This window comes from Alligator sinensis, unplaced genomic scaffold (assembly GCF_000455745.1).
Source record: "Alligator sinensis unplaced genomic scaffold, ASM45574v1 scaffold847_1, whole genome shotgun sequence".
In the NCBI taxonomy this organism is placed as follows: Eukaryota; Metazoa; Chordata; order Crocodylia; family Alligatoridae; genus Alligator; species Alligator sinensis.
In genome coordinates, this window is record NW_005842797.1 from 387,500 (window position 1) to 403,258 (window position 15,759).

Sequence of the window (15,759 nt, forward strand, 5' to 3'; positions counted from 1 at the left end):
GTGTAAAGAGTGATCCTATCAAGTGGATGTGTCACTTATAATGGACAGCTTTTCCCCCAGGAATAGAAATCCCCTGTCACTCATAAGAATCTCACTATACAACATGGCATTCTTTCTTTATTGGTGGTTCAGTGTGCCTTTCACCTTCTTGTTTACCTTAAGTGTTATAGTTTTCAGTTAAACCTGATGATATGACTAATGAGGCCTGCCCCCTTCTTGACCTGCCACAATGGGAAATGAGAATGTTAGGAATAGCATAGTGCATGGGGGTATGCAGACAGATGCCCTGGTCTTCCATGATGTCTTAAAATCCTCAGGAAAGTCCCACAAGTCTCAGACTACTGCTGAATTAGGTACTCTGGTCTCTGCTCACCCTGCAGGGATCTTGCCAACATGTAATCAGTTAATGTAGTCCAAATGCTGTCCTTCCTGTGGGTTTTTTCTTGGAAGGCCAGTAGTACAGCCTGGAGATTCTAAGCACCAGTATATTGATGGCTCTTGTTAGAGAGCTCTCTGGTAATGTAGACTGCCTGTGATCTTCTTTTCATGTAAGGGAAACAGAACAGATGGAAACACTTGTTCTCCTGGTCTTATCGGAGATCTGCTTGGCAAATGAGAACAGATGGCAAAGACTGCTGTGGAGTGAAGAATCGCACACATCTCTTGGATTTATTTAACTAAATTCTCATCTTTTATTAAACAAAGAAAATGTTTCCGATGAGTGACAGCTAGAAAATCACTAGTCATTATCTATCCAAAAAGTTCACTCTTCTCTTAGCTGCTCTTCTCTAGACTGATTAACAAAAGACAGGTCCAGGCTACCCCCCAGGTTACAACAATGTGGAATCCCCGTCTCTAGTCAGACAAACTGCTAGTAGCCAGGACACGTGAACACTTGTGGAGGAATTCATCCCTGGTGCATTGATCTGGCCCTTTGTAAAATGACTCTCTGATGATAAAAAAGATCCTAAAAATGACAAATGTTTGGCTTAGAAGCCAGCCCCTTTGTATAGGTTCAGCATTTTATATGGGAACCTCTTTGAGGCAGGGACTGTTTCTATATAGTGTCTTGTACGATGGACTCTTGATTGAGTCTCCAGAAGCACTGTAATAGGAGTACTAAACAATCACTATTAGGAGTATTAAATAACACAGCAATAATGTTACATTGTATATTAAATATAGGTATGTACAGCCAATGAGCAACAGCAGTATGAGTGGTTTTGGTTTTGTATTTATTTCTCTTATCTCTGTGAAATGGGAAAGTGATCTATTCCAGAGGAAAGAAGTCCTCTAAATGCATATCAGTTGCTAGAGCTAGACTTAACTTTAACCAAATTTGATGACTGTGTAGATCCTGAGCATCCCCATCTGTAAATGTACTTTGCTGTGAATACCTGGGAACACTGATGCCCTGAAAAACCTAGGTTATTGGACAGAGCGTTTACACCAGAAAATAGCATTTTAATTCTGTGCCCTGCAAAGTCCTGGCTGGACAACACAATGACCTGCTACGTAAGTGATGATAACAGGCATTCAGTCAGAATGATCTTATCGCTGTATTACCCGCAATAGTCACAAAGCAGTTACCAAAGCAGACCACTCCTAGTGTCTACTGATCCTGAGCACTGCATTTAATAAAGGGTTTGGTAAACTTTTATCTTAAAGAAATAAAACAAAGCAGTCACCAAACCCAAGTAACAGCCTTTCCCTTTAGCTAGGCATTTGGAAAGGTTTCTCAAGACTTCCAGTATAACTTCGTTCAACCACTGCCTACTTCTTCTAAGTAATGCATTTTTGCAGCTCCCTCAAATAGTTGCATGAAGCCTGTTACACAGAAAAACGTGCAGCCACATTGTATTGACTATGGAGGTTAAAAATGAGGTTAGCAACTGTAGAGCCTGATTCAGAACAAACTTATATACCTGCTGGTGTTCTGTTGACCTTAATAGAAATTAAATGTATACTTATATCCTGCCTGAGTAGGGGTACTTACTTGAACTACGGCACATAAGAACTCAAGTATCCTGTATTTATCCAACCCATCTGTAATATCATAATAACAGCTGATGGTTTCAGCCTTTTAGCCTCCCTGTCTTTCCCCAGAGAGACTCATCTACTTTTCTCTTCTGTTTGTTTACAACGCAGATCTCATCAAATACTTCACAGTTGGCCAGTCCTGAGTCAGGGAAGCACTGTGGGAAGTCAGCGCTCTTCCAGTTGGCAGAGGTAAGGATCCAGTTGTCATTAGGGTGTGCATATACTTGCATATTATTCAAAAAGTACCAGTTACACAGGTTAGTCTAGTGCCCGTCAGTTTCAGAAACAAGAAAAAAAAACTGCCAAATAGTAACACAGATAATAAATGTTGCCAGTAGAGGCCCCTGAGGCATACATGCGTGGTAAATGTAGAGCATAATGAAAAGGTAATATTCCTTCCCCCAAAAAACTAATTGCATAACCCAGACAAAAATAATGCTCATAGAGTAACTATGGGAAGAAAAAATATGGGTCATTTGTGAGTAAGTATAGAGGCCCTGATACGAGAAAACACGTTAACACTTGTTTAAATTGCATCGTCGAAACATGGAAAATGCTTTCCTGAACTGGGGCCCAGCATTGGAAATTGGGGGGAAGGGGTACGTGTAGCATGTGGAAGGCTACCAACTTGTATGCTAATTTTGAAGATAAAATGTAAACATAGATCAGTAAACGGCAGTGGCTTGTAAGCTAGCGAGTAGAGTGCCTACTAGAGTGATCATAGTTAAGTGAAGCTAGCCAGCTGTAGGAGAATGTGAACTTTCATAGTTTCATAGTTGGTACGGTTGAAAGGGACCTGAGCAGATCATCAAGTTCGACCCCCTGCCATGGCAGGAAAATGTACTGGGGTCAAATGACCCCAGCAAGGTGTTCATCTAACCTCCTCTTAAAGATCCCCAGGGTAGGAGCCAGCACCATTTTTCCAGGTCTTAGCCACCCTGACTGTGAAGTAGTGCCTCTTGATGTCTAGTCTGAATCTACCCTCTGCCAGCTTGTGACCGTTATTTCTAGTCACTCCTGGGAGTGCTCGGGGGAACAGGGACTCCCCCAATGCCTACTGGTCCCGTCTGACTAGTTTGTAAATGGCCACTAGATCCCCCCTCAGCTTTCTCTTGTGAAGGCTGAACAGGTTCAGGTCCCTTAGCCTCTCCTCGTAGGGCCTGCCCTGCTGGCTCCTGATCATGCGAGTCGCCCCCCCCGAACCCTCTCAATACTGTCCACATCCCTCCTGAAGTGCGGCGCCCAGAACTGAACACAGTACTCCAACTGAGGCCTGACCAGTGCCGCATAGAGGAGGAGGATCACCTCCTTGGACCTGCTTGAGATGCATCTGTGGATGCATGACAAGGTGTGGTTGGCCTTCCTGACCGTGTCCCCACACTGTCGGCCCATGTTCATTTTGGCATCAATAGTGACTCCAAGATCCTTTTCTGCCTCTGAACTGACAAGAAGGGAGTTCCCCAGCCTGTAGGTATGCTGCTGGTTCTTCCTCCCCAGGTGCAGCACCTTGCACTTGTCAGTGTTGAAACCCATCCTGTTCTCATCCTCCCACCCCTGTAACCTGTCTAGGTCCAACTGCAGCCTATTCCTCTCTTCTAGCGTGCCCACATCCCCCCACATCTTAGTGTCGTCAGCAAATTTGAATAGGGTGTTTTTTACTGCCTCCAAGTCGCTGATGAAGATGTTGAACAGTGCAGGTCTGAGGACTGAGCCCTGGGGGACCCCACTGCCCACATCCCTCCAGGTCAAAAATGACCCATCCACCACCACCACTCTCTGGGTGCGGCCCTCCAGCCAGTTAGCGACCCATTTGACTGTACGACCCATTTGATTGTGTGTGGACCCAAAGATCAAGCTAATCGTAGTAAAACTGCATGAAGCAAAGGAAGGTGCTACTTCGTCAGGCAGCACTGTGCGTGTGATTTGAACTTTCTACCACTTTGAAAATAGCCAGCCTGATTCCACCAGCACAGTTCTGGAATTATGCTGCTGCCAAATCTGTTCTGAGGTTTGCACATCATTATTAGGCACAGATCTAATGCTACAGAGATGTTTTATAAGGGAACACCTAGTCATAGGAAAGCCCACATGTTTGGCCACAGGAGCACAGCTTTGTTCCACAACTTGAAAGAAAGGATGAAGCTGAGTTTGCTAGAGAGGCATATAGCTCTTTAAATCCACATTGTTGATCTTTCCTACGGTGGTTATTCAAATCAATACATGCAAGTCTAATTTAATCTACAAAATGAATGTAAAGTTTCTCAAGTCAGCTCACAAGAATGTGGCAAACACTCTGAAGGCATCATTCTGTGTTTAAGTAGTGCAGCACATTAATGCCCGTAGTCCTTTTGTTTTTGATATCTCTGCAATGCGTGCTCATAATTGAATGCAGAAAATATGAGCAATTTGGCTTAACTTTTGAGTTTCTTAACTTTTTAAATTAGCACTGGATGAGCAGTTCAAGGCATTAATTTGAAGCATCCCCAATAAGCTGTGTTGATATCCCCTGGAGTGAATCCCAGCATTGCAAGCTCAGCTGGCAGACATCTGTGTTGTGCCATTGTAACTCAAATCATTTTGTCGTATGCTCTAGAGAAGAGCAGACTTATTTGTGTCCCCCACTGTCAGCACAGAGTCCTGGGCTGAGAGAGAGCATCACCGAAGTCCAAGGAGGAATTCAGTTTCACTGTAACTGACTTTCTTTGTTTGTCCCCTTTTATTTTTATGGATCTTAATCAACCATTCAACTTCACTTTCAAGCTTTAAAAAAAAAAAAATTCCTCGTGGCATTTTTCTGTGAGGACCAAAAGTACACTTCAGATGTGGATTAAACCAAATGTGTGGCATTTCACTGGAGTCAGTTCAGTGATGCTGGTTTTACTACAGATCATTGATAGCCCTGGAAAGAGTACATGGGCAATACAGGCCCGAAAACTGACAATTTAGCGCACAGTTCAGGTCCATTGTTCAATGTGTCTCAGTGATTTGGGAACTGAGTAAAAGGATATAGGCTTCTCAGGGATGACAGCCTCCTTCAAAGAAGCACTTTTGGTCTGTCTGTCCATCTCTCTCCCCTTTAGGGCAGCAGTGTAGTAGATTCTGTGAAGTTATATTCATATAAATTGAACAAATAAATAAATAAATGTTTCTAGTCAGATTAGGAGGAGGGGACTGAATGAATAAAAAAACTGCCTGGGAGTAGAAGAGCTTATCATAAAATTTAGACCCCCAATCTCTGAAGGTATAAATCCCATCACTATCCGTAGACTGGGAGTAAAGCCCGAGTAGCCATGTACAAGCCCTTGGGGCATAAAACCAATTATTGCTCAGGTCCTTGGATTAGTGGGAAGTGGGATGTACCATGGGTTGGATACACATGTTTAAATAATCTGGGAGAATTTTCTCAAGATTTTTCTCCTGATAGAAAAAAATACCCAGCACATCATATATAGATATTTAACCCTAGTTGTTCCCAGGTTATTTTTCCTTTGGAGGGGCCATTTTTACTCTGGGAGAAAAAAAACAAACATCTGTACATCTGTGGTCTCCTGGGTGAACAGTGACCCTCCCAGGAAAAACTGAATGTCTATACAAGGCCTTAGTTGCCTTTTTCAATACTTTTCACTAGGGCTATTTCACTACTTTTCACTATTGCCTGAAGCAACACGGAGGATTCAAAGTAAAACTGATTCAAAGTAAAATGTGGACTTTGAAAACAGTTTAGGTCAGGTGTTTCGTTGGCATAATCTGCCGCTGCCTCTTTGGTTCCATTAGAATCAAATTACAAAGGCAAGGAAACTTGTCCTTTATTTCAGTCTTCTGTGAAAAGAAACCATGATTAATAAAAACCCAGAAACCAAAAGTAACTCTTATTGTCATTGCTGTGCCACTGACTGCAAAGGTGCAAGTTTGCAGAATTCTCCTCTTTATAAATAACAGAGACAACCTTTGTATGAGTCATCGTTCTGCACTTTTTTCTTTCTCAATATTTAACTTTCCACATGCGTCTTGGAAAGGGGGAGGAGATAATCCTTTTTATAATCTTACGTTCAACATGCAGGAACCATGTATTGGTAAAATAATGGGTTTTTTCACCCACCTTTGTTTCTGCTTTAGATTTCCTCAAGTACCTCCCATTCAGGCCCTTCTGACTTAAAGCAATGTGGAACATCAGCGTTGTTTCAGTTGGCAGAGGTAATATTAAAATACTGGTGATTAATTACCACTGGTGCAGTGGGGAGGAAAAGCTAATGATGCTGATTGCCAGAGTCTGGAAGGCAGAACAGTAGCACAGTCATAATTACATTGTTGTTTATAGAAGCATAAATTATCACTTGGGTGCAAAGAGTCAAGATTTCCCTAGACTAGCCATTAAGGCATAGGCTCTCACTGCTTCTGAGTTAACAGATAAGAAGTCCAAATCCCTGATGACGAGGATTTTCTGATTTATATTAAAACCATTTTTGGGGTTTTTTTTACCTTTCTTTTTTTTTGAATTACTGTTTTATTCAGATTAGAGCATTGTCATTGCAAACCTGTTTTAAAGTCATTAGTCACTTTCATTTATTTCCACTCTTCATGCAAATTGTTGTATCAGGGAGGAATGAATAACTCTGATTTCTAGAGGAGTTCTGTTATGATAACCTGCAGTTGACAACTGACTATCCTTTTGGGAGTAGCTAAAATGAATGGCCCTTCATAGAAACATTTATTTCTCTTGTCCCTAAATTTTTCTAAGCTTTCCAAATGAAAAAGTCCACGTTACACATTCATTTAGATCTGACAGCGTCTAAACCCCTTTTCATAACTGTGCCTCCTACAACAATCTAGGGCCTTCTCTACTAGTTTTTAGAAAAAGAATGAAATATACATAGCAGAAGTAGGAGAACTATGACAGAACATTTATGTTCCATAAACAGGATGTTTTGTAGAGACAAGGTTGAGGTTTTCCAGGCTACCTTTGGGATTTGGAAAATCCCAGAACACATCTACCCTAGACCTAGTAGCATAGAGTAGATACTGAGCAAGCCTGAAGCACAGTGTAAGAGGGCAGTTTGTGAAACCTTGTAGTTACTGTCTCCCTTACTACAGCTCTTCTGTGGACAGAATGAGGAAATTTGCTCCACTATGGGCAGAGTTCGAATTACACTGATTCTTGGGGGGGGTCTGCAAACAAAATTGGAGTCGCCCGTAGTGCGAACTCTGACTATGGGTATCACCCAGAAACATGGTCTCCAAGGTTGTAATGTAATACTGTGTTTGAACAGGTGTGTGACTGGGAGGGCTTTCCTGTGTTGTTGAAAAGAGATATAAAACTTGAGAAGGTTTTTTGCAGCTGGGGGGTTTGTTTTGTTTTTAGTTTGGCTTTGCAAATCAAATAAATAGAAAGCAATCCTAATATCTAGAGTTAGTTAAATTATTCTTCTTTTACTGGCCTCTGAAAATGAGGACCAGAATTGTATCTATGGACTTGGGATTCTTGGGGGAAGTTGGAGGGTGGTTGAGTGCTTGTGTTACGTAACTTATTGGCAGTGAGTTACAGAATGGTACCAATGTAGTTTGGGTAGTGTCTGTGCTGTGCTTTTCAAATTGTACAAAGGGAACATAGGACCTCCTTCTGAGGCCTCTGAAATCAATTGGAGTCTGTCCATTAGACTGCTAAAACATATAGGCCTCAATTCAGCACTTGTGTACATATATATAATGTATTTACATGCATCCTGAAAAAGGGTTTGCTTTCCAAAATCAGAGTGTTTTGATAAATGCCTCTTTCTAACATTTCTGTGAATCTAGGTAATTAAATGTGATAATTGGAATATTTGAATGGTAGTGACTGTTTGTGTATTTAAACTTTAGATGTGCCTTGCTACAGAGGCGGTAAATGTGAAAGATCCCGAGAAGGTGAAAATGGAGACATCTGAGGATGTGAAAGTAGAAGCCCCAGAGGAAATGGCAGTGGAAGACCTGGAGAAGGCAAAAATAAAAGACTTGTGTAAAGTAAAAGCAGAAGAATGTGAAATGGTGAAAATGAAAGATCAGGAAGAGACAAAAAATGAGGAGTCTGAGGTTACAAAATGTAGTCGTTTTACTGATCCTGCAATGGACAGCAGTAACTTGGAGGGATATGATGGCACAAATGCAAAAGATCACTCATGCTGTTCTCAAGAGCTTTCCCTTGCTGAAATTAACATGCTAGGGCTGACCAAACCAGAAAAGATGAAGAAGAAAAAGAAAAAAAATAAGATGGACCGACACACCAATGAAAAATCCACCCCCAAGAAAGCTTGTAAAAAGAGACAGTCTTCTGAATCAGACATTGAAAGTGTAATTTATACTATTGAAGCAGTTGCGAAGGGCGACTGGGGAGCTGAGAGACTTGTTGAAATTCCCCGCAAAAAAGTCCGCCCTGCCTCAAACGTGAAGGGAAGCTTATTGGACACAAAGTCACCAAAGAAAAAAGTGAAATCAAAAGAGAAGAAAACATCAAAAGAAAAACCCATGGAGACTACCAAAGAATCAAAGCCTCCTGATTTTCTTAGTATTACAGCCAACAAGGAGGTGCCTTGTGATGAGGTACCTGACAACATAAAAGTGGAACCATTAACTCCAACAGAAGAGGTGGTACCACAAAGCTTACCAGGACAGGTCAAAACTGAGGACAGTGACTGTGTTAAAAAGATAGAAACCTGTGGCTCCAGGAAATCAGAGAGATCGTGCAAAGGTGCTCTTTATAAAACTCTGGTGTCAGAGGGCATGCTCACATCCCTGCGTGCCAACGTGGACAGAGGTAGGAGATGCATTTATTTACAGTATGAGGATCTGGAGCAGCCTTCCCACTCATTTTTAAAAAGGAGCTTGATAAGTTTATGAACAGAATTAAATGATGGTATGGTTGCCTGGAAGGCCCTTGCCAGTCCTGTCACCTGCATTTCTGTACAAATCAGAAACCATTAAGTAGACTGAAAACATCTTATGTTTGCCTTCTGTAAATCACAGGCTGATTCATGACCACAAGTTTATAATGCGACCAGCAACTTATTTGGTTCAGTTAATACATATACTATACTTACCGTTAATGCGTCTCGGAAAAAAATAATCTTTAAAGCATGTTTCACTATAGAAATGGTTAATCTGCTGGGACATGTGGCCCAGGGCTTGAATTTTTTCCATAACACTGACCCCTGCCTCAGGAGCATTAGTTTTCTGTATGAAACAGCTCTTGGTAGTAATGGTTATGAATCCAGTTCTCATTCCTAGAAGGGACAGTTTGATTTTTCTGATATATATATTCCTGTCCCCAAATAATAAACACAATAACAGTAATAGAAACAGGGGTTATAAATAATGTAAGATTCATTCCTTCTAGACAGGAACATGATCTGCTTGGGTACAAGTTTGCATATCTGTCATTTTTCAAGTTTCCAAACTGCATCTCTGATGCCCAGCACAAGAAACCCCATTTGAGTAGAAGGTTATGTTTGAGTCTTAAAAGCATGATGTATCATCAGAAGGGTACATATATAGGCATTTTTCAATCGGCAAATATAAACCAATAATCTGAACAGCCAAATGAAGAAGAAAAACACCTCAGGTTTATGTTTGTTTTGTTAGTTTTAAATATACAACACCCTTTTCTTCTTTGTCTACCTACTTAGAAGTCCTATAGGTTAGCAGAAGGTTCCCAAAATGGACATCTTCTGAGGGAGTAAGTGCTGGATAAATCAAGTTGCTAGTAAGCAATCTTGTTATCTTAAGCTAGCACTGGTTCCTTTCAGAAGAATATGGAAACTTAATCAATAGATATTTCACTATTCAATGGGTATACAGTCTTCTTGTGAGCCCCTGCACTGTGACTCATTTTCTATGAGGAAAATCAAAATCCCTCTTCCTACTTTCTAGGCAAACGAAGCTCAGGAAAAGGCAACTCCTCGGATCACGAAGGATGCTGGAATGAAGAAAATTGGGCATTTTCCCAAAGTGGGACAAGTGGGAACAAGAAACTGAAAAGGTCTAGGCCAAAAGAAGAATTCATTTTGGGGTAAGCTGATGTAACTTACGTGAAAAAAGATTTTCACAAACGGGATTTGTTTCCAGTCTGTTTTAGGGCCAGGGGGATAGATTTGGCAGTTGGGCAGCTCTGGATAATTGTGTACATTTTGCTAGGAAACAGCATGACCAGGAGCCAGATGCTTCTGAGTCAAGGTCTTCACTCGCATTCAGCTATCTTTGACTAGCAATTTTCCAAATGGCCTCTGAACTTTCCAAACTTCCAATATTCTGGGCCTGTTAAAGGGCATAGAGCTCTCACAACTGTAGTTGTTGTCAGTGGGAGCTGTGGAGTACCCAGCAGCTTAGGAAGTGAGGCCCCACGTCTCAAACCAGATATTTAGAGAGAGAGAGCACTTCCAAAAATCTCAGCCATTGTCTTTTTGAGCCTTGTCCTGCTTCCTTGTTAATTTTAAAGTAATGCAATTCCATTGAAATTTGCTTACCATTTACTCTGGTATAAACAAATGATTTTGTTTTAAACTGGATGATGATTATTATTATTTCCCTATTTCTAAAATGGATACAATATCTGCTAGTAAGGAGGGGGCCTGCAAGTGAGTTTAGAAACTAAATTTAAAATTCTGTGCAGGTTTTAAACCGTAACATCCATAAAGCACCAGACTGGTAGATGGTGGCAGTGTTTGCTCCCCTCAAAAAGAGATTATTCTGCAAGGCTCCTCTCTTTTTTTCCCCCCTTTTAAGCAGTGTTCTAACACTGTCAAGCAAATAATTTTGCAATTATAGAGGTAAATACATAAAATAAAAAGGAAGAGAGGATAAGGCAATGGAATAAATCAGAAAAAGTAATAGTTTGGTTTTAATGCATTTACAAAGGTACCCAGAAGTGGCACTCATGAATAGCAATTCCTCTCATAGTATTAACAGATTTATATAACTTCAGGGATAGTGGTAAAAAAATCTGCTTAATCATTCATACTTTTTTGCAAATCCTTGGAGATTTCTAATTGTCTGAGTTCAGGGTGGGGAAATTGAATAAAAAAGGAGTAGATTTTCTCAGTGCTTTAGGCTTAAAGTTGTAATGGGCTTCTTTTGTATAGTCTTTTCCATTGTCTGGAGTATCTGAAATTTAGTTTAAACCTACTTTATTACAACAATATTAACTTATTTTAAATCTCCAAATGTTCTTTGTCTCTGGAATAGTCCCAACAAACCCAACAAATTAAACACTGCACTTCTCTTGTTTTCAGTATTCTGTGTTCTATTCAGAGATACAGAGATTTTACAGCTATGTTCTATCAAAAGCCTTCAAAGTATTTCCACTTTTTAAAATAAATTTAACATGTGGATCAGCTAATCTCATGAAAATTGGGAGTGTCGCATCTCCTCAGTTCACTTAAAAACATAGATGCAAACTATTTATTCCAAGTTGCTAGACAAAAAATTGCAAATGTAATTGTCATGTACATCTATTTGGATAATGATGACATGTTTGGTAATAATTATCTCCTGATTCAGCAGGGTAATTCACAAATAGTTTTCAACAAACTTTACTTGAACTAATAGTGACTTCTATCATATATCTTTGGAATAATAAAAACATTCCTTCCATAGGCAGGCAAAAGAGTCGCCATGAGACGAAAAACAGGTGTAATGATCACTGTTCCACTCTGAACATCAGAAGATCAGATACCTAACAAAATATATAAAATGATTACAGGGCCAAGTAAAATGAGATCCATTTGAGAGTTTTGCTACACATAATGATGCTTCATTTTAAGAGCAGTTTCAAAGAACCCTGAAAAACACGCAATTTTTGGTGTTTCTTTGCCCTCTTCCTTAATCTCTTTATCATTCTACTTCACATAACAGATTGATTATGATGATCAGAAACAGCGGTTGAATATAGAGGTGCATCAGTATTATCAGTCCATATTGTATTGGCACCGATAAAAGAAAAATTGACAGTATTAGCAATTGACTCTTTTTTTTTGGCCAATGTGGCTGATTAATGTCACCAGTAAATGCTGTGTGTATGCGCACAGCCGCAGAATGCACATGGCCAGGAATCATTTCGGGCAGTTTGGAGAGCAGCATCCAGCTGGTAAATCTGTGGTGGGGAAGGGGCATGAGGTGGGGGCAGATCAAGGCTCCCACAGTAAGGGAGGCCATGGGGTTGGGGCAGGGATGGGTGCTGCTCAGTTAGGGAGGAGCTACGAGTAACTTTTTGGGTGGTGGGGGGCGGCTCCTGCCACTACACGCACTCCGGTGGCAGCAGGGGGGGAAGGGCCCCCCCAGATGTGTTTTGCAGAGCAAGGGCAGGCTGCCCACGGCAGGCTCAGGGCTGGGGGTGCACCAGCCTCTTCCCAGCAGGAGAGCTGAGCCGCCCACCCACCCTGAGCACAGCCCTGGCACAGCCCCTCACTGGGAAGGAGCTGGCCCAGCCCCTGGCCTCAAGTCCACAGTGGGCAGCCTGCCCTCGCCCCACACACAAATCCAGGGGACATATGCTCCCTGTGCCTCCTCATGCCCTGCTTGACCCTGGCTGGGCAACGCCTGCCTCAGCCCCATGCTTTCCTGCAACACGGAGGCCTCAATCTCTCCCCTTTCTTCCTTCCCCGCCCCTTCCCTCCCACACACTTACTGGTGGGACACTGCTCTCCAAGCTGCCGGACTGCATATCAGCAATCGGATCAGTATCAGCTGACATGACTGGTTAATAATCAGCCATCAGTATCAGACAAAGAAATCCTTATCCGTGTACCCCTGGTTGAATATCTTGACACCTATACAAAAATAAATCTAGTTACAAGTATTGAAGCTGTACTGAACTCTAGTACCCATCCCAGAAAAAATTTTAACTCTACCTATCTGAACCCCTGAACTCTTCTTCCTTTAGCTTAGCAAAGCTTGAAGAAGAATTTGAAAAGAAATTCAACAGCCTCCCTCAATACAGTCCAGTTACATTTGACCGGAAAAGTGTATCTGTTCCAAGGAAAAAGAAGAAGGTTGGAAGCTGCTCAGCAGAACAACCAAAATCCAACAAAGGTAAGATGTTTCTGTGTTTATATTCAGTAACTGTTGCTGTGTGCCCATCACAGAAGTTGTTCCATTTTTACCTCCTTATATACAATTACAGGTGAGGCATATGAAGTCAAAATAGCTCTCTTCACAGGCACAAAGTTGGCTTATATCACTTTTCAGTGTTCACTATTGTTTTCTGTTTGAAGAATTCACCTGGAAAGTTATGTATGCTGCATTTCTGCAATCTTGGCTGCTTTTAATACCAGTACTGAATAGAACTGACAGAGAAATATTTGGCAAAAGGTTTTTCATTAAAAAAACATGGATTCATTGAAATAGGCAGTTTCCATGATCGGTTTCTATTTCAACAAATTTTCCTGTTTACAAGATTTCATTTATTAAACAAAGCTAAAAACACCTTTAGTTTTAATATCAGTTAATTTTTTCATAAATAAGTCTGAAAATTAAATATTTCATAATTATTCCAATGAAGAATTTCATTTGACCTGATCCTTTTTTGGTTTTACATTTGCAAAAGTTTTTTGAAATTTTTATAATTTATTACAAATTCAGTGTTGAATTTTTGAGTTCTTGAAATCCTGAATATATTCTAGGGATGTGAAAGCTGTTTCCTGGCCAGCTTTATACTGAGTCTCTCATGAACCAAAACTACAGTTGTCATATCCTTGTACACTGTATATCTGTGGGAACATCTCTTCTACAGGCAGCCTCTGAGTCTAGTGTTAATACTGATGCATAAGTAGAAACATTAAATAGGATCAGAAAGTAGATCATAAAGGGACCTCAGGAGGACATCTAGTCCAGCCCTTTACTCAGGGCAGGAACATCTCTGCCTACATACACACATTCACATAATCTGGGAGAATTTTTCCAGGTTCATTCTCTGGGTAGAGAAACTTACACAGAGCTGTGTACACAAACATTTGAATACTGAGGCCCTGAAGATTGGAGAGCTTGTAGTGCCACTGTTGTAGATTGGAGGAGGGGGCCTCTGCACACATCTCGGCATGCTCTGCATTACTGTGCCTGGTGACAGATGACAGTAGTGCATAGGGCAGCCGATATTGGCTGATTTAGACTGCCCGTGATCAACATCTGAATGCCTGCATCCCGATTATTGAGTTTGTCAGGGGAAGCATGTTCTGCTCTCTGAAGCAGCGGAGGTCCAGCAAGCGACACAGTGTCTCCCTGGGGTGTGGGCAGATGCTGGAGGATTACACTCTTTTCTAAGAGAAGCCACAGCATGTACAGATGTGCACTCTCCCAAGAGAAATTCTCCTGAAAGTGATTTAACCCTGGATTTTCCCAGGTGTTTTTTCTCCTGAAGGGACCATTTTTTACTCTGGGAGAAAAAGGCTGAACATCTGTATACTTGTAGCTTCTCCTGGGAGAGCAGCAGTTCTTGCAGGACTCTGTTTGAGTCCTCAACATAAACCATCTCAGCCAAAGGTTTGTCTAACCTGCTCTTAAAAATAATTTCCAGTTATGGGGATGCCACGCCCTCGCTATGTGGCCTTCCGGTGCTTAACTACTCTGATAGTTAGAAAGCTTTCCCTAATGTCCAACCTGAATTTCCTTTCTTGCAACTTCAGACGACTGTTTCTTGCCCTGTCATTTGCAGTTACAGAATCACCATTCTTTTTATATCCACTTCCCTTGTATTTAGAGACTGTTCTCAAATTTCCTGTCTTGTCTCCAGACTAAGTAAGCCCAATTCTTCAAAAGTTTCCTCATGAAAAGGAGTGATTTACCAGTAAGTCTGTTGTTCTGATGGGCTTAGGCAATAAGATGTTGATAACAGAAGAAATGTAAATAACTTTTCATCAGCTGTCGGGTAGAGGTGCACTGATATATCATTCCCATATTGGATTGCCACTGATATAAAGAAAATTGACTATTGGCAGTCGGCTTTTTTAGACTGATGTAGCTGATGATGCCGCTGATAAATGCCCTGTATATGCGCAGCTGCAGCACAGCACGCAGGCAGCCAGGAGCACAGCCCAGTAGTGTGGAGAGCAGCCAAGTGTGGCTAATAAGTCTGTGAGGGAAGGGACATGGAGGGGAGGGCAGATTGAGGCTCCAGCGGTGAGGGAGGGAGTGGGGCTGGGGCAAGGGCAAGAGCTGCGCGGCCGGGGTGGGGCGTGGGACAGAGTCATGAGCAGCTCATCGGCAGGGGGATGGTGGCTCTCACTGCTACACGCACCCCGGGAGGGCCTGGAGGGGCACGTGCCCCCAGATCTGTTCACAGGGCAAGAGCACGCTGCACCTGCAGGCTGGGGCTTGGGGGGGGGCGGCTACACCAAATTTTGGCAGTGGCTGCAGCCCACCTGTAGCCCCCTCCCAGTGCTGTCACTTCCCCCCCCCAGTGTAGCCCCAGCCCCCAACTGGGAAGAGCCTGGCGTCACCCTGGCCCCAGCCCATAGTGACAGCCCACCCTGCCCCATGCACAGATCCAGGGGCACACGCCCCCCATACTTTCCCGGGGTGTGCACAGCGGTGGGAGCTGCCCCTTCCCCCCCCCCCAAACCAGTCACTCAAGGCTCTGTCCCCTGCTTCGCCCCAGCTGTGCAGCGCCTGCCCCAGCCCCACTTCCTCCCTTACCGCAGGTGCCTCGATCTCTCTCCCCACGCCCCTTCCCCTACAACAGACTTACCAGCTGGACACCGC

The 15,759-nt window shown here is 42.3% G+C and overlaps 1 protein-coding gene across 8 annotated transcripts in view; it reads left to right on the forward strand.

Annotated features, from left to right (window-relative positions):
• The window catches only part of BBX (BBX, HMG-box containing), a 212,652-nt gene that overhangs the window by 144,390 nt on the left and 52,503 nt on the right, over positions 1–15,759 (forward strand). For 6 of the 8 annotated variants that reach the window (XM_006035079.3, XM_025191232.1, XM_025191236.1 and 3 more), the window contains 5 exons: positions 2,149–2,229; positions 6,157–6,234; positions 7,897–8,827; positions 9,940–10,078; positions 12,947–13,095. In XM_006035079.3, the coding sequence (XP_006035141.2) occupies positions 2,149–2,229; positions 6,157–6,234; positions 7,897–8,827; positions 9,940–10,078; positions 12,947–13,095 (1,378 nt within the window). The remainder of the gene's footprint in view (positions 1–2,148; positions 2,230–6,156; positions 6,235–7,896; positions 8,828–9,939; positions 10,079–12,946; positions 13,096–15,759) is intronic. The other 2 variants (XM_025191233.1, XM_025191235.1) reach the window with 2 other exon arrangements.